Here is a 25,867-nt window from a genome sequence, read left to right on the forward strand (position 1 = left end):
GGTGATGCTGTAGGACAACACTAAGGTTACACTGTAGGACAACACTAAGGTGACACTAGGACAACACTAAGGTGACACTAGGACAACACTGTAAGGTGGCACTAGGGAAACACTGAGGCGATGCTGTAGGACAACACTGAGGTGATGCTGTAGGACAACACTGAGGTGATGCTGTAGGTCAACACTAAGGTGACACTAGGACAACACTGAGGTGATGCTGTAGGTCAACACTGAGGTGATGCTATAGGTCAAAACTAAGGTGACACTGTAGGTCAACACTAAGGTGACACTGTAGGTCAACACTAAGGTGACACTGTAGGTCAACACTAAGGTGACACTGTAGGTCAACACTAAGGTGACACTGTAGGACAACACTGAGGTGGTGCTGTAGGTCAACACTAAGGTGAAGCTGTAGGACAACACTATGGTGACACTGTAGGACAACACTAAGGTGACACTAGGTCAACACTAAGATGACACTGTAGGACAACACTGAGGTGATGCTGTAGGTCAACACTAAGGTGACACTGTAGGTCAACACTATGGTGACACTGTTCGTCAACACTAAGGTGATGCTGTAGGTCAACACTAAGGTGAAGCTGTAGGACAACACTAAGGTGACACTGTAGGTCAACACTAAGGTGACACTGTAGGTCAACACTAATGTGACACTGTAGGACAACACTGAGGTGATGCTGTAGGTCAACACTAAGGTGACACTGTAGGTCAACACTATGGTGACACTGTTCGTCAACACTAAGGTGATGCTGTAGGTCAACACTAAGGTGAAGCTGTAGGACAACACTAAGGTGACACTGTAGGTCAACACTAAGGTGACACTGTAGGTCAACACTAATGTGACACTGTAGGACAACACTGAGGTGATGCTGTAGGTCAACACTGAGGGGATGCTGTAGGTCAACACTAAGGTGACACTGTAGGTCAACACTAAGGTGACACTGTAGGACAACCCTGAGGTGATGCTGTAGGTCAACTCTAAGGTGATGCTGTAGGTCAACACTAAGGTGACACTAGGACAACACTAAGATTACACTGTAAGACAACACTGTAAGGTTGGACATTACTGTAAGGACACAACACTGCACAGCTACACTACAGGATATTACTGTAAGGCACTAGCAGTGACATTTTATGGCATCCTGTATTATAAAGTACACATTTGCACATGCAGTAACTGAGTAAGTAATCACTATTTCAAACAGTGGGTCCCTAAAAAGTGTTACATGTGCGAATAAAATCAGTTTTATGCTGTATTAAATATATTGCACACTGCAATAGGGACAGATGATTTTAACCCATTCAGAGCTCCTTGTTAGCATGGAAGCAGTCCCTGTTACCAATATGAATATGAAAGCTAACAGAAAATTTTACAAATTCTTTCCTTATCCCTGGTGTGTTCCTCCCAAGTACATATAAAAACCTAAAAAAACAAATCTATTTATCATATCACTGTTTCAAATTCTTTGTTTATTTTCATGTAACGTGAGATATCATGTACATTTTATTTAAATAAAATGGGGGCAGCTCCAATCAAAACTCCTAAGCTGTTCTCGGTGATCTTGTGACGCTGACATAATGCTCCTCTGCACAGCTTGTATCTTCCGAGTACTACGAGGGTGGGGAGCTTGCATAATTCTATTTTTAGCACTGGTTTTACCCGATTTGAGAGGCAACATTTGCCTCGAAGAAGGCAATTTCTAATATTTTTACAATGCTTAGGTAAGTGTTGCCGGAGTTGTGATTGTTTACATTGTAATGTCGTCTTTCGGTATCTCATATGTGATCTCGTCCAAATTCTTGACATACCTTACTGTATTGTACAAGTTTTCAACAGCAGGAGTACGAGCGTCGGAAATGAAATCGAATCTAGGTTTGCGTGTTTGTTCAAAGGACCATATTTAACACCAACAAATTGTTGGTATAAAATATGGTCCTTTGATGACGTTAATACAAAAATAATTAGCAGTAAACTTTGGACGAATGATAATTTCTAAAAAAAGATTCCATTACAACATGACTGGACAAAGCCTTAGAATTAATTAACAGGGCCTAAATCTCCTAGTTTCAACTGTTGCTAGGTTGCAGCTGGGCTATATCAGTTTTGTTAATATATTTTAGAGCTTGTTTTTGTACACTATAAGAAAGGGAAGAGCAAGGTGTATAAGCCAGATTTGATTACTGTGGTGATTTCTAGAGTGTTTTGTTTAAATAATATAACTATAAATTTGTGTTAAAGATAAATGAACTTTACACTGTAATACAATCCAAAGTCAAACAGAAACATCAAGTTGCAGATATATGTACAGGATCATGCTTTATGCCCAGTGTCTGCTTGTACTAGTCCGGATTAATGCCGATTTTATGGTGCCAGCCCAATAATTAATTAATTAATTAACGGTGCATATAACACACGAGTGTGTATTATACACGAATAAATAAGTCTTGTGTACATTGATCAATCGGAAGGGGTGATAATTGGGATTGTTCACTAGCCAATATATTAGCAAATATCGCCATAGGCGAATACGTCGAATACGGTACATGAAATGGGGGTGGAAGCATCAGCACAATGTGACACAATCCTATATAAGATCAATCCCACTGGCCCACCCCCTATAATAAATGACCAGTCCCTTAGTTATATGCCTTTAATGAGGTACATATACATTTTGGGGAAGTTTGTTTTCCTGCCCAAAGGGATCAGGCTTTCACCACATTTAAAACTTAGTATTGATGTCTGTACATGAATGTCAAGCTAAGTATTAATTCCTTCATAAATGAGGGGCGGTAGGGTAGCCTAATGGTTAAAGCATTCGTTTGTCACGCTGAAGGCCTGGGTTCGATTCCCCACATGGGTGGGCAAACATTGCATCTAAAAAGGCAACCTCTGGATAGTGATTTTGTGAAATGGCAGAACATTTTCATGTTTTCTTCAAGTTTTGATAGGACTCTTCAGGACATTTCTTATAAAATCACAGGGTTCACACTTGGTATTTTCTGACATGGGCCCTTTATGTGAAAATTTCAAATGTTCCAGAGGTACACCCACACTTGCCCATACAGCACCATGTTAAAATGCCCCATTGTATTTGAAAATGTGGGCCTTTTTCAAATTTAGGGGCTAAAAGCACAAGGCCCCACCCTAGAATTATCGTTGAAATCAGAACCTGTCTCAGGATATGAACCCATCTTAAATCCTAGAAACATTTTGACCATTATTGAACATTGTCAGATCATTGATATAACTGGAGCTGAAGTTAAAGTTCTTGGCCAAATCCCCTTGTTTTGATTTTGCCAATCTGAACAGATTCATTTCATAAGAAACATATCGGCATGGAGGGGAGCACAGTGTGTGCCCATAGAGATGCCTACTTCTTGCCTCAGAGCCTAAACCCCAATTTTTACATTGATGGTATCAATGAGGAAGTCCAGTATTTCACCTATTGTTTTCTCAGTAAATGTTTCTGAACCTTTGAAGATAGAAATGTAACTATATCATTAATGACTAATGCCCCATGGAACAAGTAATGAAATTTTCCTTAAGTTTGTCATGTAGGATAGTGGTGTGGTGGTTGGTGGATAGTGTGTAGTTGAAAAATAAAATGTTTCGATACAAGTGAACTGGCGTCTTTTCTGACAGGAATTCTTTTCTTTTCTGACATGAATTCTTTCCTTTCCAAGGACATACACTAGGAGGGATCTATAGATTTAGGGATGTACAGGAAGGACAGGAGGGTGGAGAAATGTCAAGAGCAGACGTATGAAAGTGAGACAGATAGTGGAGGATGTACAAAAGCAAAGAAGAGAAAAAACAAAGACATTGTAAACAGGGAAGTTGGAGGTAGTGCTACAGATATGCCAGTCTACCCCAAGATAATGTCTAAAGGGGAAGGTGTTGCCTCACAGGAGGCAGGTACTGCTGATGTCAGCAAGAAGGATGTTGAAGAATATTTCCCTGTTGACTTTACAGATGGGGAGGAGGAGGAGGAGGGAGAAGGAATAGAAAATATGTCACAACTGGGTAGAGGAGCTGTAAAATTGTCAAGGCCACAGCCACCCAAAAGGACACAACTCCAATCAGCTGGTGATGCAGATCAGACACAGACATCAACATCCACAGCTTCATCTTATGCAGAACCTAACCAGCTCCGGAGGATACCTCAGGCACACTCGCCGACATCTCCTTTTTCAACAAGAATACAGGAGTCCTTTGGGGAACCGGAGGTTCCATTGACTGAGGAAAGTGACACTGAGAGTGGAGGATGTACAAAAGCAAAGAGGAGGAGAAAAAACAAAGAAATTGAAAACAAGGAATGTGCAGATGGTGCAACAGACCTGACACCAGAGAACCCCAAAGGAAAGTCTAGAGAGCAAGGAGTTGCCTCACAGGAGGCAGACACTGCTGATGTTGAAGAATGTTTGCTTGGTGACTACACAGATGGGGAGGAGGAAGAGAGGGAGGAAAAAGAGGGGGAGGAGGAAGAGGAGGAGGAGGGGGACGGAGATGGAATAGAAAATATGTCACAACTTGGAGCAGGCACTGCCAAAGTCAAGTTCAAGACTGTAAAACAACATTCATACAAACTTGTGGATAAAGGTATGTTGGCTGAAAGGATTAAAGATAAGTAAATGATGATAAGGTTTATCAATGAGTCATGTCACAAACCACTAACTCTGAACATAATAGACAATAAATGAGCCTTTATATTTCTACTGTGGTTGTTTTGTCTACATAAAATAACATTCATTATATCCAATTGTGACGCTGTCAGAAATTAATAATAATGGAATTTAGATTGTGCTCTTATGTTTTGCAGACACTACAAAACTAGCAAAACATGTAGTGGGATGTTACCAGAAGCCACAAGAAGAAACAGTGTCTCAACTGCAGCTGCCCCAAGGGACACAACTCCATTCAACAAAGGTACACCCACAGCAACACAAAGGGACACAACTCCATGTAGATCCGCAGCAGACATCATCGTATACAACTGCTACTTGTGCAGAACCTCAAACAAGCCCAAGAAGAACTAAGAAACAGTTGTCAACATCGCCCCTTCTACCTAACATGCCTAGCATACAAGAATCAGTTGTGTCAGAGATTCAGTCACTTGGAGTACCATTGACTGATGCATCTCCTGTAGGTGAGTGGTACTTGAGATAGGGGAGATACCCGTCGTTTAGATAACTAACAAACACTATGGAACAATGCCGATGACATTGCCTCTATTACTTATACAAGCATGTTTTATATTTTCAAGGAGGCATCCATGTATTGTGTGTTGGTTAAACTTCAGTTTGTGGGTAGTTCCTCATGTAGGACCTCTGTTGATGTGTCAAGTCATCCTCACAATCGCCTTTACTTGTGGCAGCCTATAACGGAAGAGTTGTGCATGGAGGATGGATGCCAGGAAGAGAGGTGCATGGAGGGTGGGTGCCAGGAAGAGAGGTGCATGGAGGATGGGTGCCAGGAAGAGGGGTGCATGGAGGATGGGTGCCAGGAAGAGAGGTGCATGGAGGATGGGTGCCAGGAAGAGGGGTGCATGGAGGATGGGTGCCAGGAAGAGGGGTGAATGGAGGATGGGTGCCAGGAAGAGGGTTGCATGGAGGATGGGTGCCAGGAAGAGGGGTGCATGGAGGATGGGTGCCAGGAAGAGAGGTGCATGGAGGATGGGTGCCAGGAAGAGAGGTGCATGGAGGATGGGTGCCAGGAAGAGGGTTGCATGGAGGGTGGGTGCCAGGAAGAGAGGTGCATGGAGGATGGGTGCCAGGAAGAGGGGTGCATGGAGGATGGGTGCCAGGAAGAGAGGTGCATGGAGGATGGGTGCCAGGAAGAGGGGTGCATGGAGGATGGGTGCCAGGAAGAGGGGTGAATGGAGGATGGGTGCCAGGAAGAGGGTTGCATGGAGGATGGGTGCCAGGAAGAGGGGTGCATGGAGGATGGGTGCCAGGAAGAGAGGTGCATGGAGGATGGGTGCCAGGAAGAGAGGTGCATGGAGGATGGGTGCCAGGAAGAGGGTTGCATGGAGGATGGGTGCCAGGAAGAGAGGTGCATGGAGGATGGGTGTCAGGGAAGAGGGTTGCATGGAGGATGGGTGCCAGGAAAAGAGGTGCATGAAGGATGGGTGCCAGGAAGAGAGGTGCATGGAGGGTGGGTGCCAGGAAGAGGGTTGCATGGGTGCCAGGAAGAGAGGTGCATGGAGGATGGGTGCCAGGAAGAGGGCTGCATGAAGGATGGGTGCCAGGAAGAGGGCTGCATGGAGGATGGGTGCCAGGAAGAGAGGTGCATGGAGGATGGGTGCCAGAAAGAGGGCTGCATGGAGGATGGGTGCCAGGAAGAGAGGTGCATGGAGGATGGGTGCCAGGAAGAGGGTTGCATGGAGGATGGGTGCCAGGAAGAGAGGTGCATGGAGGATGGGTGCCAGGGAAGAGGGTTGCATGGAGGATGGGTGCCAGGAAGAGAGGTGCATGAAGGATGGGTGCCAGGAAGAGAGGTGCATGGAGGATGGGTGCCAGGGAAGAGAGGTGCATGAAGGATTGGTGCCAGGAAGAGGGTTGCATGGGTGCCAGGAAGAGAGGTGCATGAAGGATGGGTGCCAGGAAGAGAGGTGCATGGAGGGTGGGTGCCAGGAAGAGGGTTGCATGGGTGCCAGGAAGAGAGGTGCATGGAGGATGGGTGCCAGGAAGAGGGCTGCATGAAGGATGGGTGCCAGGAAGAGGGCTGCATGGAGGATGGGTGCCAGGAAGAGAGGTGCATGGAGGATGGGTGCCAGGAAGAGGGCTGCATGGAGGATGGGTGCCAGGAAGAGAGGTGCATGGAGGATGGGTGCCAGGGAAGAGGGTTGCATGGAGGATGGGTGCCAGGAAGAGAGGTGCATGAAGGATGGGTGCCAGGAAGAGAGGTGCATGGAGGATGGGTGCCAGGGAAGAGAGGTGCATGAAGGATTGGTGCCAGGAAGAGGGTTGCATGGGTGCCAGGAAGAGAGGTGCATGAAGGATGGGTGCCAGGAAGAGAGGTGCATGGAGGGTGGGTGCCAGGAAGAGGGTTGCATGGGTGCCAGGAAGAGAGGTGCATGGAGGATGGGTGCCAGGAAGAGGGCTGCATGAAGGATGGGTGCCAGGAAGAGGGCTGCATGGAGGATGGGTGCCAGGAAGAGAGGTGCATGGAGGATGGGTGCCAGGAAGAGGGGTGCATGGAGGATGGGTGCCAGGAAGAGAGGTGCATGGAGGATGGGTGCCAGGAAGAGAGGTGCATGGAGGATGGGTGCCAGGAAGAGAGGTGCATGAAGGATGGGTGCCAGGAAGAGAGGTGCATGGAGGATGGGTGCCAGGAAGAGAGGTGCATGAAGGATTGGTGCCAGGAAGAGGGTTGCATGGGTGCCATGAAGAGGGCTGCATGAAGGATGGGTGCCAGGAAGAGGGCTGCATGGAGGATGGGTGCCAGGAAGAGAGGTGCATGGAGGATGGGTGCCAGGAAGAGGGCTGCATGGAGGATGGGTGCCAGGAAGAGAGGTGCATGGAGGATGGGTGCCAGGAAGAGAGGTGCATGGAGGATGGGTGCCAGGAAGAGGGGTGCATGGAGGATGGGTGCCAGGAAGAGGGTTGCATGGAGGATGGGTGCCAGGAAGAGAGGTGCATGGAGGATGGGTGCCAGGAAGAGGGCTGCATGGAGGATGGGTGCCAGGAAGAGAGGTGCATGGAGGATGGGTGCCAGGAAGAGAGATGCATGGAGGATGGGTGCCAGGAAGAGAGGTGCATGGAGGATGGGTGCCAGGAAGAGAGGTGCATGGAGGATGGATGCCAGGAAGAGAGGTGCATGGAGGATGGGTGCCAGGAAGAGGGGTGCATGGAGGATGGGTGCCAGAAGAGGGTTGCATGGAGGATGGGTGCCAGGAAGAGAGGTGCATGGAGGATGGGTGCCAGGAAGAGAGGTGCATGAAGGATGGGTGCCAGGAAGAGAGGTGCATGGAGGATGGGTGCCAGGAAGAGGGGTGCATGGAGGATGGGTGCCAGGAAGAGGGTTGCATGGAGGATGGGTGCCAGGAAGAGGGTTGCATGGAGGATGGGTGCCAGGAAGAGGGGTGCATGAAGGATGGGTGCCAGGAAGAGAGGTGCATGGAGGATGGGTGCCAGGAAGAGAGGTGCATGAAGGATTGGTGCCAGGAAGAGGGTTGCATGGGTGCCAGGAAGAGGGCTGCATGAAGGATGGGTGCCAGGAAGAGAGGTGCATGGAGGGTGGGTGCCAGGAAGAGGGTTGCATGGGTGCCAGGAAGAGAGGTGCATGGAGGATGGGTGCCAGGAAGAGGGCTGCATGGAGGATGGGTGCCAGGAAGAGGGCTGCATGAAGGATGGGTGCCAGGAAGAGGGCTGCATGGAGGATGGGTGCCAGGAAGAGGGCTGCATGAAGGATGGGTGCCAGGAAGAGGGCTGCATGGAGGATGGGTGCCAGGAAGAGGGCTGCATGGAGGATGGGTGCCAGGAAGAGGGCTGCATGGAGGATGGGTGCCAGGAAGAGGGCTGCATGGAGGATGGGTGCCAGGAAGAGAGGTGCATGGAGGATGGGTGCCAGGAAGAGGGCTGCATGGAGGATGGGTGCCAGGAAGAGAGGTGCATGGAGGATGGGTGCCAGGAAGAGAGGTGCATGGAGGATGGGTGCCAGGAAGAGAGGTGCATGAAGGATGGGTGCCAGGAAGAGAGGTGCATGGAGGATGGGTGCCATGAAGAGAGGTGCATGAAGGATTGGTGCCAGGAAGAGGGTTGCATGGGTGCCATGAAGAGGGCTGCATGAAGGATGGGTGCCAGGAAGAGGGCTGCATGGAGGATGGGTGCCAGTAAGAGGGTTGCATGGGTGCCATGAAGAGGGCTGCATGAAGGATGGGTGCCAGGAAGAGGGCTGCATGGAGGATGGGTGCCAGGAAGAGGGTTGCATGGGTGCCATGAAGAGAGGTGCATGGAGGATGGGTGCCAGGAAGAGGGCTGCATGGAGGATGGGTGCCAGGAAGAGGGCTGCATGGAGGATGGGTGCCAGGAAGAGGGCTGCATGGAGGATGGGTGCCAGGAAGAGAGGTGCATGGAGGATGGGTGCCAGGAAGAGAGGTGCATGAAGGATTGGTGCCAGGAAGAGGGTTGCATGGGTGCCATGAAGAGCGGTGCATGGAGGATGGGTGCCAGGAAGAGAGGTGCATGAAGGATGGGTGCCAGGAAGAGAGGTGCATGGAGGATGGGTGCCATGAAGAGAGGTGCATGAAGGATTGGTGCCAGGAAGAGGGTTGCATGGGTGCCATGAAGAGGGCTGCATGAAGGATGGGTGCCAGGAAGAGGGCTGCATGGAGGATGGGTGCCAGTAAGAGGGTTGCATGGGTGCCATGAAGAGGGCTGCATGAAGGATGGGTGCCAGGAAGAGGGCTGCATGGAGGATGGGTGCCAGGAAGAGGGTTGCATGGGTGCCATGAAGAGAGGTGCATGGAGGATGGGTGCCAGGAAGAGGGCTGCATGGAGGATGGGTGCCAGGAAGAGGGCTGCATGGAGGATGGGTGCCAGGAAGAGGGCTGCATGGAGGATGGGTGCCAGGAAGAGAGGTGCATGGAGGATGGGTGCCAGGAAGAGAGGTGCATGAAGGATTGGTGCCAGGAAGAGGGTTGCATGGGTGCCATGAAGAGCGGTGCATGGAGGATGGGTGCCAGGAAGAGGGGTGAATGGAGGATGGGTGCCAGGAAGAGGGGTGCATGGAGGATGGGTGCCAGGAAGAGAGGTGCATGAAGGATGGGCGCCGGGAATTAAAGTAGCCATAAAGTCCACACAAGTAGATTAACTAGTTAAAATGGGCTCTTTTTGTATTCCCCCCCATCGAATCTTGTTTCCCATTTTGTCACCAACAGGCACTCAGTACAACTTTATCCAAGTACAGCAACAGTTCGGGGAGGTAACAGTGAAGGGAGCCAAGAACCTGAGTATTGGAGGGACTCAGAACCTTGGTACTCCTAGGACCGGTCAGGAGGAAGAGGAGGAGAAACCTCTGAGCACAGTCCAGAAGATCAGGAGTGAGTCAAATGCTCCACTATTCTTAGCATTCTGATTGTTGGGCTGAGGACTCTGGTATCTTCCCAAAATAACTACATACCAAAATCACTACAGCAGCTAATCCCCTGCCTCTTCCCTTTATCCCAAAGTGGACTAGTCTTACAACATACAAATACAAAAACACTGAATGATTAAAACAGAATAATTTTTTCATAAACCATAAGATTTTTATATTAACATCTCCAGTATATACAATTTAAATGTGTTTATATTCATATCTAAAATTTAAAATCATTTATGTCATCTATGTAAATAATTCTAGAAAATCAAGTTCAATACAACAAAAGGATTGTAATAGTTTTTTCAGGATCACAATGTGTGTTGTGTCTACCGCTGTTGCCATGATCGTGTCTGTTTTATCCATTCGATGATAGAACGATCCAGATTGTTTTTGTTTATAACTAATTAAACCGAAAGGTACGGCATTTTCTTTTTGAGGTACATGAAATTTGGAAAGCTGTTTTGTAGTATTTAGAGCTTTAAGAGGTCCCCTTCTGCCTAAGCAATTTCAGCTGACCTGCCTCTCATGGAGAATCAAGTGTCAGTAGGGTACATATATCAATAATGGTATTTAGAATCAAAAAAATTTATGTATTTGTATTGTTAGCTACTTTAATTTCAAGTCTTTGAAAGGCATTTAGAAGTGATACACATATGGAAGGGAATATGGATGTCAACTTCTTTGTTATGTGGAACACAACATTTCAGAGTATATACTTACTCCTTTATCAGGATATATAGTTAGGGATTTTATGACCGCTTCAGCCATTGGCTATGAAGCAGAGAACATATGAGTACCTTTTAGAACAACAAAAATAACTTGCCAAGGGAAGCCAACAGTTAATTGGCGCTGATAGGTGATTAGCAATGGACAACTGGAAGCCGACACTTAACAGTTAATTAGCACTTGTAGGTGATAGCCATGGACAACTGGAAGCCAGGACTGACATTATCACTTGTAGGTAATAGACAATGGACCAGCTGGATAATTAGCACAGACGATATTCAAAGCAGTAACTCCAAAGCATTGGGCAGATACGTTCCCTGGTCACAGTTCATGGCTGGCTGGTGTCTCCTGATGTCAATGGCTGGTCAATGTTGTTGGTAGACGGGATTTGAATGGCTTCCCACAATGATGTTATGGTCCTGGTACTTAAGGTTGTGTTGGGAAATAGATGTTTTAAATCTTATGCACTTCATGATGTAAGACCTGTTTTATCACTATATAGATCATGATTATCGATCAGATCGTCTTGACTTGGCAACGCCATTATGTTTGAAGCAAATGCAAGTGATACGAGAGGTTGAATCTGATAAGTCCATAGGAGAGGCTTAGAAGGGACATAACTCGTAATAACCACTGGTGACTCTTCGATCGAGCCCAGGAATTCCAGCCTAGTTTGGCAAGGGTGGAAACTGGACTTTTAAAGTCAGTTTACTCCCTTGCCTCGGGAAGATGCGTAGGGACATTTGGTTGATATGCTTGACTCAATGTCATAAGGTCAAAAACGTATTATGTTTACAATAACTCAAAACATTTTCATTGTTGTGAGAGGAAATTTGGTGTGGGTGGTCTGAGGGAGCTTCTTTGGGTACTAAGCCAAACCATGTGTTTGTATGACATGTTTGTAAAAGTTTACACCACGTTTTCAACAAGAAATAATAAATTGTGTGGTTGGCTGAAATTGAGGTCCAGGGCCATTATTCTAGAACTTTCATTTTAAGTAGCTGTGACTTTCTGCTTTAAAGTTTCTAATTTCAAATGCTGCAAATATCTCTATACACTTTGGTTGAGCCCAATCTGAAAGAATGTGTGGTTTCATGAACAGTTCATTGTTCCTACAGAAAGAACATCATCGAGGATACAGTCATGGACTCAGAACATCGTGGAGACAGAAGGTTTGCAGCAGGTGATTGATCGGATTCAGAGAGGAGCAACATGGGTGACCATAAAGGGAAGACCAGGTGAGGGGAAGTCTACAGTAGCCTACATGACCCTCAAAGATCTGCACAGCAAAGGGAGACAAGTATTTCAGGTGGTGTCACCAGACGAGTTCAATGAGGTTATCATGGCCTGCCCCCACCCTGTCATCATGTTGGACGACATATTTGGTGATCTGGAATTTGATGGAGCAGAATGGGCGAAATGGAGACCAAGTCTACGGCCTATTCTGGATGCAAAAGACATGGATAACCTACATTCAACAGTCAATGTCGTTGAAGTTGCAGGAACATCAGAGGGGACAAGAGGTGAGCCAAAACAACCAAAGAAAACAGGACCCCCCAAAATGGGACCTATTATTATACTTGTAGGCCGTGATTATGTTCTGAAATCCTCATTGACAGACTTGGGAAGAATGGCAGATTATATCACTAACATACGACACATGGTTGAAATTTCTACTCAAAGAAACACAGAAGAAAAGAGAAAGATTTGGAACGTTAATGCCCAAAGGAAGAAAATAGACTTCAATGAAACAATTGTCTCTAAAATATTGCAGGCTGACTGCCCGCATGGGTTTCCTCATGTGTGTAAAATGTTTGTGACAGAATATGAAAAGGAAAAGAATCTGATTCCAGTTGAGTCTTTCTTCAATAAACCTCTTGGGTTTCTCAAACAAACTTTGCATAAATTTCTGGCAGATAGCATTAAGTGTGACTTGTTCAAAGCTATGGCTCAAAGAGATGGACAGATCAGTGAGCAGGAGATGGAAGAGAGTAATCCAGGTTATGACTGCAAGTCAGCTGCCAATGATTTAGTTGGATCTTATCTCAAGAAGGAAGATGATATATACACATTTGACCATCCATCTATCTATGACAGCGTTGCCCTTATTCTCATCAGAAACCACACATGCTTTGTCATTGAAAACTGCACTTTGTCATTTATCCACCAGCGTCTTCGTCTGATACCTTCCACAAGATCAGCTAATGATGCTTCTGTGGACACAGACCTTGTGGCATATATTCCACAGTCCTTTGCAGTACAACTAGCTGTGAGATTTGCTGCTGAAATTGAAAGAAGGAATCTGTTGCATGTCCTATCACACCAGGCATGTTGTGATGCCGAGTTCATTGACAAACTAATGGCCGTCCTAAAGACACACTGTCATGCTTCTTTTCCCGATATGTTGAGTCTAACTGATAAATCGTCTCAACAGTCATTTTGTGAATTACTTTCCAGCAACAAGTCACAACATTTTCTCAAATACATTATGATGAAAGAAAACATACAATTTACCGAGAATGGAATTAAAGAAATTTTACTTGGGGTGTGCAGGAATGCTGCTGGCAATGTGTTGACATATATGAATGAACACATGCACTGTGATATAGACACTCGGTATGGGTTAGATCATCAAACACCAATAATGATTGCAGCAGGAACAAAAAACAGCAGTTTTGTTGAGCAGATTCTGTCTTTGAATCCTGATCTAAATGCTGCAGACAGACGGGATAAGTCTGTCCTTCATTATATTTGTGAAAATGGCCTAACATCTGCTGTAGAGTATGTCATTGACAAGGGTGTTGAATTGAATGTGCAGATGGCATTTCAGCAAATGCCCCTGTATTTGGCAATACAAAATGGACACACTGAGGTAGTGAAACTTCTCTTGAAAAGAGGATGTGACAGTGACAATCACAAGGGCCTGCTTTGTGCAATTGGAAGCGACATGATTGACATGGTGACATTGTTCTTAGACAGAGGGGCTCATGTTGAAAGAAATGATATTTTTGTAGCATGTGAAAGGGGAAACCCTGATGTTGTCAAGAAGTTGTTTGAAAACAGTGCAACAAGGAACAAGAAATCATTTGATAGACACACATTTCTTCATAAGGCAGTAGAATGGGGATACAAACAACGTGTTGATGTATTGCTGAAGGCTGGAGCTGATGCAAACGTACAGAACCAGGCAGGTGACAAACCACTTCATACAGCAGCAAATTTCGGATTCCTTGAGTGTGCTGATGTTCTTCTGACAGCTGGAGCTGATGTAAATGTTCAGAATACTGCAGGTGACACACCACTTCATAGAGCAGTGATAAGTCAGTCTAAACAGTTTGTTGATGAGTTGCTAAAGGCTGGAGCTGATGTGAATGTTCAGAATACTGCAGGTGACACACCACTTCATAGAGCAGTGATAAGTCAGTCTAAACAGTTTGTTGATGAGTTGCTAAAGGCTGGAGCTGATGTGAATGTTCAGAATACTGCAGGTGACACACCACTTCATAGAGCAGTGATAAGTCAGTCTAAACAGTTTGTTGATGAGTTGCTAAAGGCTGGAGCTGATGTGAATGCACAGAATAAAAAAGGTGACACACCACTTCATAGAGCAGTGATAAGTCAGTCTAAACAGTTTGTTGATGAGTTGCTAAAGGCTGGAGCTGATGTGAATGCACAGAATAAAGAAGGTGACACACCACTTCACACAGCAACATTACATTGCTCTACTAAGTGTATTAATGTGTTGCTGAAGGCTGGAGCTGATGTGAATGCACAGAATAAAGAAGGTGACACACCACTTCAAAGAGCAATCATTAGTCAGTCTAAAGAAAGTGTTGATGTGCTGTTGAATACTGGAGCTGATGTGAATATTCAGAATACTACAGGTGGCACACCACTACACAGAGCAGCAGCACATTTGTCAGATGAGAGTGTTGATGTGTTGGTGAAGGCTGGAGCTGATGTGAATGCACAGAATAAAGAAGGTGACACACCACTTCACATAGCAACCCTACATCCTTCTATTAAGTGTGTTGATGTATTGGTGAAGGCTGGTGCTGATGTGAATGCACAGAATAAAGAAGGTGACACACCACTTCACACAGCAACATTACATTGCTCTACTAAGTGTATTAATGTGTTGCTGAAGGCTGGAGCTGATGTAAATGCAAAGAATACTGCAGGTGGCACATCACTTCATAGAGCAATCATAAGTCAGTCTACAGAGTGTGTTGATGTGTTTATGAAGGCTGGAGCTGATGCAAATGTACAGAATAACACAGGTGACACACCACTTCATTTAGTAACTAAAACTCTGTCAAAGGTGTGTGATGGCGTGTTACTAGAGGTCAGAGCTGATGTGAATAAACTGAATGAAACAGGTGAAACACCACTTCATACAGCCTCAGCACATTGGCCTAAAGAGTGTGTTGATGTCTTGATGAACTCTGGAGCAGATGTGAATGCACAGAATAATGCAGGTGACACACCACTTCATGAAGCAATCATTAGTCAGTCTAAAGAAAGTGTTGATGTGCTGTTAAATACTGGAGCTGATGTGAATATTCAGAATACTACAGGTGACACACCACTACACAGAGCAGCAGCACATTTGTCAGATGAGAGTGTTGATGTGTTGGTGAAGGCTGGAGCTGATGTGAATTTACAGAATAAAACAGGTGACACACCACTTCACATAGCAACACTGCATCGGTCTATTAAGTGTGTTGATGTGTTGCTGAAGGCTGGTGGTGATGTAACTGTACAGAATAAAGAAGGTGATACACCACTTCACATAGCAACCCTACGTCCTTCTTTTAAGTGTGTTGATATGTTGGTGAAGGCTGGTGCTGATGTGAATGCACAGAATAAAGAAGGTGACACACCACTTCAAAGAGCAATCATTAGTCAGATCAAAGAATGTGTTGATGTGCTGTTGAATAGTGGAGCTGATGTGAATATTCAGAATACTACAGGTGACACACCACTTCATATGGCAGCTACAAGTCGGTCAAAAGAGAGTGTTGATGTGTTGGTGAAGGCTGGAGCTGATGTGAATGTACAGAATAAAACAGGTGACACACCACTTCGAGGAGCAATCATAAGTCAGTCTAAAGAGTGTTTTGAAGTGTTGCTGAAGGCTGGAGCTGATGTGAAAGTACAGAATAATGCAGGTAACACACCACTTCACATAGCAATGCTACATCGGTCTTTTAAGTGTGTTGGTGACTTGCTGAAGGGTGGTGGTGATGTAAATGTACAGAATAATGCAGGTGACACACCACTTCACATATCAGCAGCACATTTGTCTGCAGAGGGGGTCGAGGTGTTGGTGAAGACTGGAGCTGATGTAAATGCACAAAATACAACAGGGGACACACCACTTCATACAGCAGCTGCAAGTCGGTCAAAAGGGCGTGTGGATCAGTTGGTCAAGGCTGGAGCTGATGTGAATGTGCAGAATAATGCCGGTGACACACCACTTCATACAGCAGCTGCAAGTCGGTCAAAAGGGTGTGTGGAAGAGTTGGTGAAGGCTGGAGCTGATGTGAATGTGCAGAATAACGCCGGTGACACACCACTTCCTTCAGGAGCAACATGTTGGCCTGAAGAGTGGGATGATGAGTTGGTGAAGGCTCAGGCTGATTTGCTCTTTAGAAGAAGAAGAAGAAAACAAAAGTGTGTTGTCATTTAAGATATTACATTGACAATAACTGTTTTCATCAACCAACCACCTCATGACTATTGTCGGGTTGCAAATTCTTATTGTTATATTACTCCTTATTTTTGTCTAGTTCAACATATACTACTTGGATTTCTTGAATAATATTTAATTTTAAAGGCAATGTATCAGTTATACAGGTGATATATTCCTTTGATCTACCAATGTCTAGAACAAGACAATGTCAAACGATCTCGAATGTTCAGGTCACTCCATCAGGACAATGAATACATTTACCATGTAAACCAAGTTGCAGAAGGTTTATTTTGTCTAACTAATAAAGTACAGTGTTGTATGATCTATTGTGTTCAACCAATCCACAGTCCACGATATTGAATAGTCGTGACATGACTACAACACACCTTTCCATAGTGCAGAAATGAGGGGGAATAAGAAGAAATGTTTTGATGTGTTGTTGAAAGCTTGAACTGATTTGCTGTTCAGAAAAAGAATTGTTCTCAGTTCAATGTGCAAAGATGTAATGAAACATTAAAATAATTATTTTTAAACTTATCCTTTTTCACACTATGCATTTCACTTTCTTCTTTCATTCCTAAATGGAAACATGCCGATTAGAAAGTGAATGAGTTTGTTGGGGAAACGTGTTCAGCGCGCATTGTTCAACTGACAAGAAAAGCATGCATGACTGAGATTGCTGGGGTGTGGCCATAGTGATGCTTGGTGTGTTTGAGTAAATTGTTTTTTAAGAAGCTGGAAACCTTTTGCCTGGACAGGTTTCCATTTAGGAAGAGAAATGCATAGTTTGAGATAGGATAGTATTATAAAGATACAATATATTGTAAAATTTACAAAAAGTGGCAGAATGAGTTTGTTTGTCATTTAATGCCACACTCAGTAATATTCCAGCTGTATCGCGGCGGTCTGTAAAAATTGATCTACACAATTGGGATACAATGACATGCATCAACCAAGTCAGCAAGCCTGACCACCCGATCCTGTTAGTTGCCGCTTACAACAAGACAGATGACACAGCACTTCACACAGCAGCAACAAGCTTGTCTAAGGAATGTTGATGTGTTTCTGAAGGCTGGAGTAGATGTGAATGTACAGAATAGAAACAGTGACACACCACTTCATGGAGCAGTAGAAATAGAGTTGAAAGAGATTGTTGTGTTTTTGAAGCTTGGAGCTGATGTGAATGGTGTCACACCATTTCATAGAGCAGCTACAAATTTGTCAAAAGGGTGTGTGGATGAGTTGGTGAAGCTTGGAGCTGATGTGAATGGTGCCACACCACTTCATAGAGCAGCTAAAAATATGTCAAAAGGGTGTGTGGATGAGTTGGTGAAGCTTGGAGCTGATGTGAATATACAAAATAACGCTGGTGACACACCACTTCATAGAGCAGCTACAAATTTGTCAAAAGGGTGTGTGAATGAGTTGGTGAAGCTTGGAGCTGATGTGAATGTACAAAATAACGCTGGTGACACATCACTTCATGGAGCAGCTACAAGTTGGTCAAGAGGGTGTGTGGATGAGTTGGTGAAGAGAGAAAAAAACGTGTAGCGACAGTTGAGATTTCATAATATATATACTGTTGTTGAAGGCTGGAGTTGATGTGAATGTACAGAATAACACAGGTGACAAAACAATCGGTACATCAGCAGTGAGAGAGTTTGGAGAATGTATCTACATACTGCTTCGGCATGGTTGTTTGTCTGATGATAAAATCATGTTGAGTAAAGTATTTGTTGTGGGGCTGTTCATGATGCAACTGTGAGTGATATAAAAACAGTCCTGAAGGCAAGTGCTTAATAGAGACAATAAAAAGTGCAGAAACACACTTCACCCAGAAGAAGATACTATTTGTATTTGTTTTGGGACACACATCAATATATAGGTGCTCATATATTATGGGCCATGCTCACATCTTAAGGGTACAATTGCACATAATCAGTAAGTCCCTGTGTCGACCACCTGAACCAATTTCTTTGCCACACAGAAGCATTTCAGATTTCTGTTATCCCCACAGGATCCTGTACATAAATGTAAGGGTAATTTTGGTTATGGCAAACGTCATGGTAATTAAGAGTAACATGGTCCCAAGAAAGAGTCCACACCTGGAGGTAACAACCACTGTTGTATTTCACTGTAGGGCAGTACTAGGTGTAACACGGTAGATTATCATGCGACTGAATCACTGTAAGGCAACACTAGGGGATACAACTATGTGGTAATGCTGAAGATCATTACATTAAGTTAACAGTGTATGGCAACATTGTAGGAAGTCACAGTAAGCTAACAACATAATTGTAGGACATCATGGTAATCTGATACTGTAGTACATCACTGTTGGACATTGCTATGGTGACACTGTAGGACAACACCAGTGATGCTGTAGGTCAACACTATAGGGTGACACTTTCACAATTTATGTCAGTCACCTTCATTCATAACATCATCATGCAAACTATATCTTACATACATGTAAAGAATTATGAGCTAATAGTCATGCTTTGAGTAGCACCGATGGCTCGCAAACACTTGTCACTTGTCGAGGTGTTACACCGAGGCGCTCCTACAATCTCGTTGAATCCTCTCGCGGGAACTGGCTCGCAGAGATAAATCAACAACAATGGTCACCTTGAAAGGGCTCTTGCGCCGACATTCTGAGTCCTGGGAGTTACATGTTTCATCGTACGTCCTGCAAGCATTGTTTGGGACAGCAACTACATGTACTTGCATCACAGCAATGTGTGCTGCAATTGGGCATTACAGTCTTGATTGAATATATTAACCGTTGATAAACGTATTGAAACCCCATGTTATTTGGACAGTATTGTGTGGGTGGTGTGAGGTTGGGGGAAAGCGCGAATCTCAAGGAGGTTTGCTCCATCAGTACTTCAATCTAGGGACCCCCTCAATCGCTAATGTTAAATGTTAGGGTTTTGACAAGGACCCCTTGACTTTCATGCTCAATTTTCGAACACTTATCGAGTGGAGGAGGGGGCGGGGTTATTCCTCCCTGGGGGAGATGTGGTCATTAACACTACAGGCCGTCTTCAGACGAATGAGTACTGGCCCAGTCATCTAGCTATGCTAAGAAAAGCCCTTAACTCGATGTTCCCTTTTCAAGGTGAGTCACTAGTGCTCAAATATTCTGAATGATCACTTCCACTGAAGTCTATCTTTAAACTGCTTTATGAATACCTCCATTTTCAGTTAGAATAAAGGTTAATGAGAGTGTGTCACATTTTGTTTGTTTCAGAACTATACTAGCCACATTAAGAAACTGTGCACGGAGAAAATATAGATATAAGGGCACACCGTCCATATATGAAATATAGGTTTGAACATAGCAATTATTGGAGACATTCAAAAGCTCATGCACGTGCCATGCGATATGACGTCATTGATGGGGGCCTATGGACGTGCAATGTGTTACTGCACGTGCATCCTGTGCAGCTGTACACAGCATTGTCTTCTGAGGCGCTCATGTGCCACAGTCAGACGCATTCCTCTGAAAGTACGTCTTGATTTCAGACCAGACGTTTCCAACCTGTTTCGTATTGTTGACGTCCTAAGTCGGGTTCCTTTGGCAACCCTGAAGTTGTCCCACAGTTCTGGTGCAGGAATGAATATGTTCATCAAGGCTGCGGTGCGTGCATATCGATCCTGCCCAAGAGTAGTCTTTCTAGGCATTCCCGGGGCGGTCGGGTAGCCTTGTGATTAAAGCGTTCGCTCGTCACGCCGAAGACTCGACATGGGTACAATGTGTGAAGCCCATTTCTGGTGTCCCACGCTGTGATATTGCTGGAATATTGCTAAAAGCGGCGTAAAACCATACTCACTCACTCTAGGCATTCCCCTACCCACCCTAATTGAGCCGATATCGTTCCATCAGTCGCGGTTTGACGCTTTCAGATTACCAAAGTATCTGGCAATAACATTCTGTGATTGTCCAGCTTCAATCATGTCTGTTGCGCGATTTTCTTCATTTCTGTTATGTACACTTTCGGAAGCATTTTCCTTGGTTGTACCCGATCAATGAAAAACGTGGTTGTAACGTTTATTCGCACATGCAAGTAACCAGGAAGCCTTACCGTGGACCGTGCAAAGTTTGAGCGGGTTGGCTCTCCATGTTCAATGACTGTCTGGTGAAACAAACCTGGTCATTTCATTCACAGAGCTGAAATGACAGGGGTTCATGGTATAATAATGTTTAATACACGCCCCGTTATTCACTCTAATAACACAAACATTCATGACAACAGTTTTAAGTCAGCACAAAGAAGATACTGTTTTGGCTGTATTTTGTTTATTTAGTTCTTTCAAGAACATTACAAACTTTTTATCCCTTTATGATACTTTAAGCTGATCCGAGAAACAAAGCATATAATATATGTTGCTCCTATTGCCGAAAGTAAACGTTTCTGCTTTGATTAACCAGGTGTTCATTCCTGTTGATGTAAATGCACACACACACACACACACACACACACACACACACACACACACACACACACACACACACACACACACACACACACACACACACACACACACACTAAGAAAATAAATAAATAAACGCAATAAATACATAGCTTTTTATTGACAAAATAAAAGTCTAAGATACCTGAAGTCAAGGGCTTAACAGGCCTTTTGCAAATGTACAGGCAACATTGGAGAAGTAAATTGCGAAGACCTTCTAAAAGGACGGTCTGGGTATCATTCCTCTGGGACGAGGGGACTGTTTACTTTATTTAGTGGGCTGCTGAAAAAAATAGAAACCGTTACTCGGAAGAAATTTTCCCAGCCGCAAAGAGAAGGTGTTGCAAACAGAATAACCATTACCCCCAAACAGAATAACCATTACCCCCAAACAGAATAACCATTATCCCCAAACAGAATAACCATTACCCCAAACAGAATAACCATTACCCCCAAACAGTATAACCATTACCCCAAACAGAATAACCATTACCCCAAACAGAATAACCATTACCCCCAAACAGAATAACCATTACCCCAAACAGAATGACCATTACCCCCAAACAGAATAACCATTACCCCAAACAGAATAACCATTACCCCCAAACAGAATAACCATTACCCCCAAACAGAATAACCATTACCCCAAACAGAATAACCATTACCCCAAACAGAATAACCATTACCCCCAAACAGAATAACCATTACCCCCAAACAGAATAACCATTACCCCAAACAGAATAACCATTACCCCCAAACAGACTAACCATTACCCCAAACAGAATGACCATTACCCCCAAACAGAATAACCATTACCCCAAACAGAATAACCATATTACCCCCAAACAGAATAACCATTACCCCCAAACAGAATAACCATAACCCCAAACAAAATAACCATAACCCCAAACAGAATAACCATTACTCCCAAACAGAATAACCATTACCCCCAAACAGAATAACCATTACCCCAAACAGAATAACCATTACCCCCAAACAGAATAACCATTACCCCCAAACAGAATAACCATTACCCCAAACAGAATAACCATTACCCCCAAACAGAACAACCATTACCCCCAAACAGAATAACCATTACCCCCAAACATAATAACCATTACCCCCAAGCTTTCTGACGAGGTCCCTCAACCTTTTCCCAACTTATATAGAAGAACATCTAATAACAAATTCAATCCTTGTAAACACATCTCATAATCTCTCCTCTGTCACAAGGAAATGATCAAGGTAGGAAATCACAGTTATTCCATATCACGAATGCATAATGCTACGGACTGCAGCACTTGGCAATCTGTGGCGCTTTTGCACAACCGAAGGGTAGTTTCTTGTCATAGAGATACGTTAATTGATCGTCACCCTTAAACTTCCAGGCAAGGCCATTCAAATTATAGTTTTCATTCTTAATGTTTATTAATCTGTAGGCATTTTTCAATTCCACGTTCGCTTAGTTTGTTCGTTTGTTGTTTAACGCTGCACTTATCAATATTCCAGCTGTATGACGGCGGTGTGTAAATAATTGAGTCTTGACCAGACAATCCAGTAACTGAGATCATGAGCATCGATCTACGCAAATGGAATACGATGACATGCATCAACCAAGTCGACGAGCCGGACCACCCATACACGTCAATCGCCTCTCACCACAAGCACAGCCGCCTCTTACAGCATGCATTGGTTACTGAAAACCTATTCTCTACCCGGATCTTCAGGGGTCCCTCGATAAGTAAGATGCTAGCTTATTTCTCTCACAGGCGGCGTCGAGATTCCTGTAAGAGCAATATTTATCACAAACATCTGAATTCAAATCGCCAACAGAAACTAAACTAGCATCGAGTATTAAGCAAAATTAATGCTTTCATCGTCTTTCGACACAGCCCCTGAGGCTGAAACAACAGTTGGTTTCTTAACACATAATCGCCGTGCTGGATCTCCGCCCACAATTGCTTTTCCACCTTGTCCCGACACTCGCATGTAGAACGATGTTTTTTCTAACTAGTGTCCTCACATCTTAGAGAAGCTATCTACATAACGCCATGTAAAAGATACTCTATCACAGTATTTGTCCATGCATGGAGGGTCAGGGGACTACTCTTGTGTCCTTCTATGACCTTTGACTGGGACTATTTTTTGCTGGCAAATTTTACTTTGTCCCAAAGGTGACCTGTGTTTTGCCGCTCTATGAGAGGGTTCACAGCACAATGCACAATTATGTATAAGCTTACAGTGGGTTTCAAAAATCACTGTTAAATCTAAGACAGACTGCCGTCCCTCAGGAAGAAAAGGACCCTTCCGCTTTCCATTCCTGCAATGGGTTTTGATGTCCCGACTGACCCATCTCTCTCATGGCTTGCACTTGTACATTATCCTGCTTCGGTATAAGGTAAAAACATGCACATGTGTTGGTTTTCTTCGCCACGATCTGCGCGGTCTGAGTGGTCTCTTCTGAGCCACAAGGCGCCTCGTCGTCTTCAACATCAATACCATGCAGTGCTTCAACCATTCGCTGGATTCCGGCGTCAGCCCGATTAAACGCCGGGACGAGTGACAGCAGGAACCAGCTTAAATGCTTCATCGTCTGGAGTAGCTTCCCTTTGATAAGGGCAATAACTCCAGCCGGCGGTCGACCGAAGCGCCACCAGTGTCTATTATCATTATGTCCCTTCTACGTCCCTCCTATTGGCCAATCAGATTCCACCTCTCATCGCTTGCAAAATCACGATCTTTATTGTAATAAAACGGGTCTTATTTGCGAAGTGCATCAAATCACATGCGCACCTTGATTAAAAACATGAACATATTTGGAATATATATGTTGACGCTAATTTGGCGGTACAAATTTTCGGAACCGGATGTCGATTTCGTTAACCGATTTTGATTGGACTATGCATAGACTCGTTAGTCCAGCCAAAATATAACTTTTAAACTCCACCCTAGTTCGGCAAGGGTGGAAACTGGACATTTACAGTCAGTTAACTCCCTTGCCTCGGGAAGATGACACAAGTGAGGCCCATGTGTACATGCAGGAGGCCTCCACTAGCACAGCATACATTGTTGGGGACCCATTCTAAAACGGAATCCCCTCTTTGCCTGCGTAGGAAGTACATGGAGTGTATGGCTGCTCTTTGTTTGCTTAGGGCAAACTCGGTCAACCCCACCCTTTCAAAAGCAAGATAATTCCTGTTTATACAGAAGTGAATCGGAATGACTCGGACTACCACGAGGACAGGTCGCAGACTATACCGGGAATAGGAGATATACAGGTTATCGAAAACATGACGTGCTGATATTTGGGTAAACGTTGATGCCAAATTTGATTTGTCATCCATGTGACTTCGTGTGGTTTGCAAATATTAGTATAAACCGACAGTGCGTGGGACGTTTCCGTTGTCTAGGAAGATCGGTGGTTCGATGCCAAAATGCCCCGGCCGCGTCATACCAAAAGAAGCTTACCCTGCCTGGCGCACTGCATTAAAGGGCAAGTTCACACGGAAATGAACCTATTTTTCTTGTACTTTTTCCACATTAAAAGTGTTAACATAGAAGTGTCATAGACAAAAATATAAAAATATCACAATTAATTAACATATTTTTCGCATTAAAACGATTTATATTTTTCACATTTACCAAGTGTTCTCTTTCCACAACAAAAACACCATGGCTTATGCCCCTTGCAATATGACGTCATTGGTGCCAATTGATAAACATTATGACGTCATCATGCTATGTTAGAGCCGCTTCACGTGGTGTAGGTACAGCTGTGTGATTCTAGCGTCTCAGATGCCAGCCAGCATAGTGTTATGCTGAGTCACCACTGCGCCGGAGTGTGTCGTAGGCCATGTTGTTTTACCGAAAACTGGTACTTGATATCTTTTGCGTTGAGAATAGACAGGGATCCAGTTGAATTGGCACCAATTACGTCATAATCTAAGGGGGATAACTCAGGCCTGTTTAGCTCGAAAAACGAAGGCCTCATATCGGCATATCATTTTCACACTATTGTGAGCTTCCTACTTTCACTGTGAAAGAAATGAGTGTATATTTTCAAACACAGATACTAATTAATTCTAAAATTGCGTTTTGTTTAGAAAAAGAAAGAAAGTGATTTTTGCGTGTACACTTCCCCTTTAAGGAATGAAACAAGGATAAGTACCTCGGAGACGACATAATGTGTAGGGTATTCATGTTAAACTACCGTATGGTATATCAGTGGGCTACCACTATAAAACCAACTAGTTCGGTCCAGCACGCAGGCACACACACGCCCGCATCGATGTATATAAGTGCCATGATCTTCAACGCGACGTGAAGCTCCATGTTTTCCTCACTGATTGCGCATGATCATTCGAAATTCGAGCGTTTGAAACAAAGGCTTGTACTCTCGTTTTGGGGTGGGGTACCTGAGCAGGGTGGGGATAGGATTAAGTGTAGTAGTGCAGATCTGGATGGCATGGAGGCAGGGTCAGTCATCACAAACCAACCATGTAAATGTGAATAAGTGAATATTTAACGTCAAACTCGCAATAGTCAATAACTGAATCTGGATCAAGAGTGGATCAAGCATTTTTAAAAGGAAGGGGTCCAAAATATCTAAATCCTCTCAGTCATTTTTATAAACATACTACATTAAGATTTCAAAAGGGGGAGGGGTCCTCCAATGTGGATCAATTAAACCAGTGGCTGAAGCTATGAGCAACGATTCACGTCATCAGGGTAGCCCGACCACCCGATCCTGTCTGTCCATCGTCTCTTACTGCAAGCAATAGAGTGTCATGGACCTAGTTCAGCACGGGACTATGCGTGGTCGACAAATAGAGGAGAGGGTTGTGTTTACTGCGCCACTACCCATACCG

General features: G+C 44.5%; 2 protein-coding genes across 4 annotated transcripts; both read left to right on the forward strand.

Moving 5' to 3' along the window:
- The first annotated feature begins 1,652 nt into the window (after window positions 1-1,652).
- On the forward strand, window positions 1,653-16,845 carry LOC124149842. 3 transcript variants are annotated; one of them, XM_046521642.2, is made up of 6 exons: window positions 1,653-1,740; window positions 3,703-4,618; window positions 4,839-5,165; window positions 9,900-10,061; window positions 11,947-14,118; window positions 14,416-16,845. In XM_046521642.2, the coding sequence occupies exons 2-6, from the start codon at window positions 3,736-3,738 to the stop codon at window positions 16,518-16,520; spliced, it is 5,649 nt and encodes a 1,882-aa protein (XP_046377598.2). In that variant the 5' UTR covers window positions 1,653-1,740; window positions 3,703-3,735; the 3' UTR covers window positions 16,521-16,845. The 3 variants fall into 3 exon arrangements, with proteins under 3 accessions (XP_046377598.2, XP_046377597.2, XP_048237734.1); XM_046521641.2 differs by having other exon boundaries at window positions 11,947-16,845; XM_048381777.1 differs by having other exon boundaries at window positions 1,659-1,740; window positions 3,992-4,618; window positions 11,947-16,845.
- A 686-nt stretch (window positions 16,846-17,531) lies between these two features.
- Window positions 17,532-18,074, forward strand: LOC124149821 (ankyrin repeat, PH and SEC7 domain containing protein secG-like). The gene has a single exon (XM_046521615.2). It carries the CDS (start codon window positions 17,532-17,534, stop codon window positions 18,072-18,074), a length of 543 nt encoding a protein of 180 aa, XP_046377571.2.
- The last annotated feature ends 7,793 nt before the right edge of the window (window positions 18,075-25,867 follow it).

The sequence above is a fragment of the Haliotis rufescens genome, unplaced genomic scaffold (genome assembly GCF_023055435.1).
Source record: "Haliotis rufescens isolate VD_foot unplaced genomic scaffold, xgHalRufe1.0.p SCAF_4, whole genome shotgun sequence".
NCBI lineage: Eukaryota > Metazoa > Mollusca > Gastropoda > Lepetellida > Haliotidae > Haliotis > Haliotis rufescens.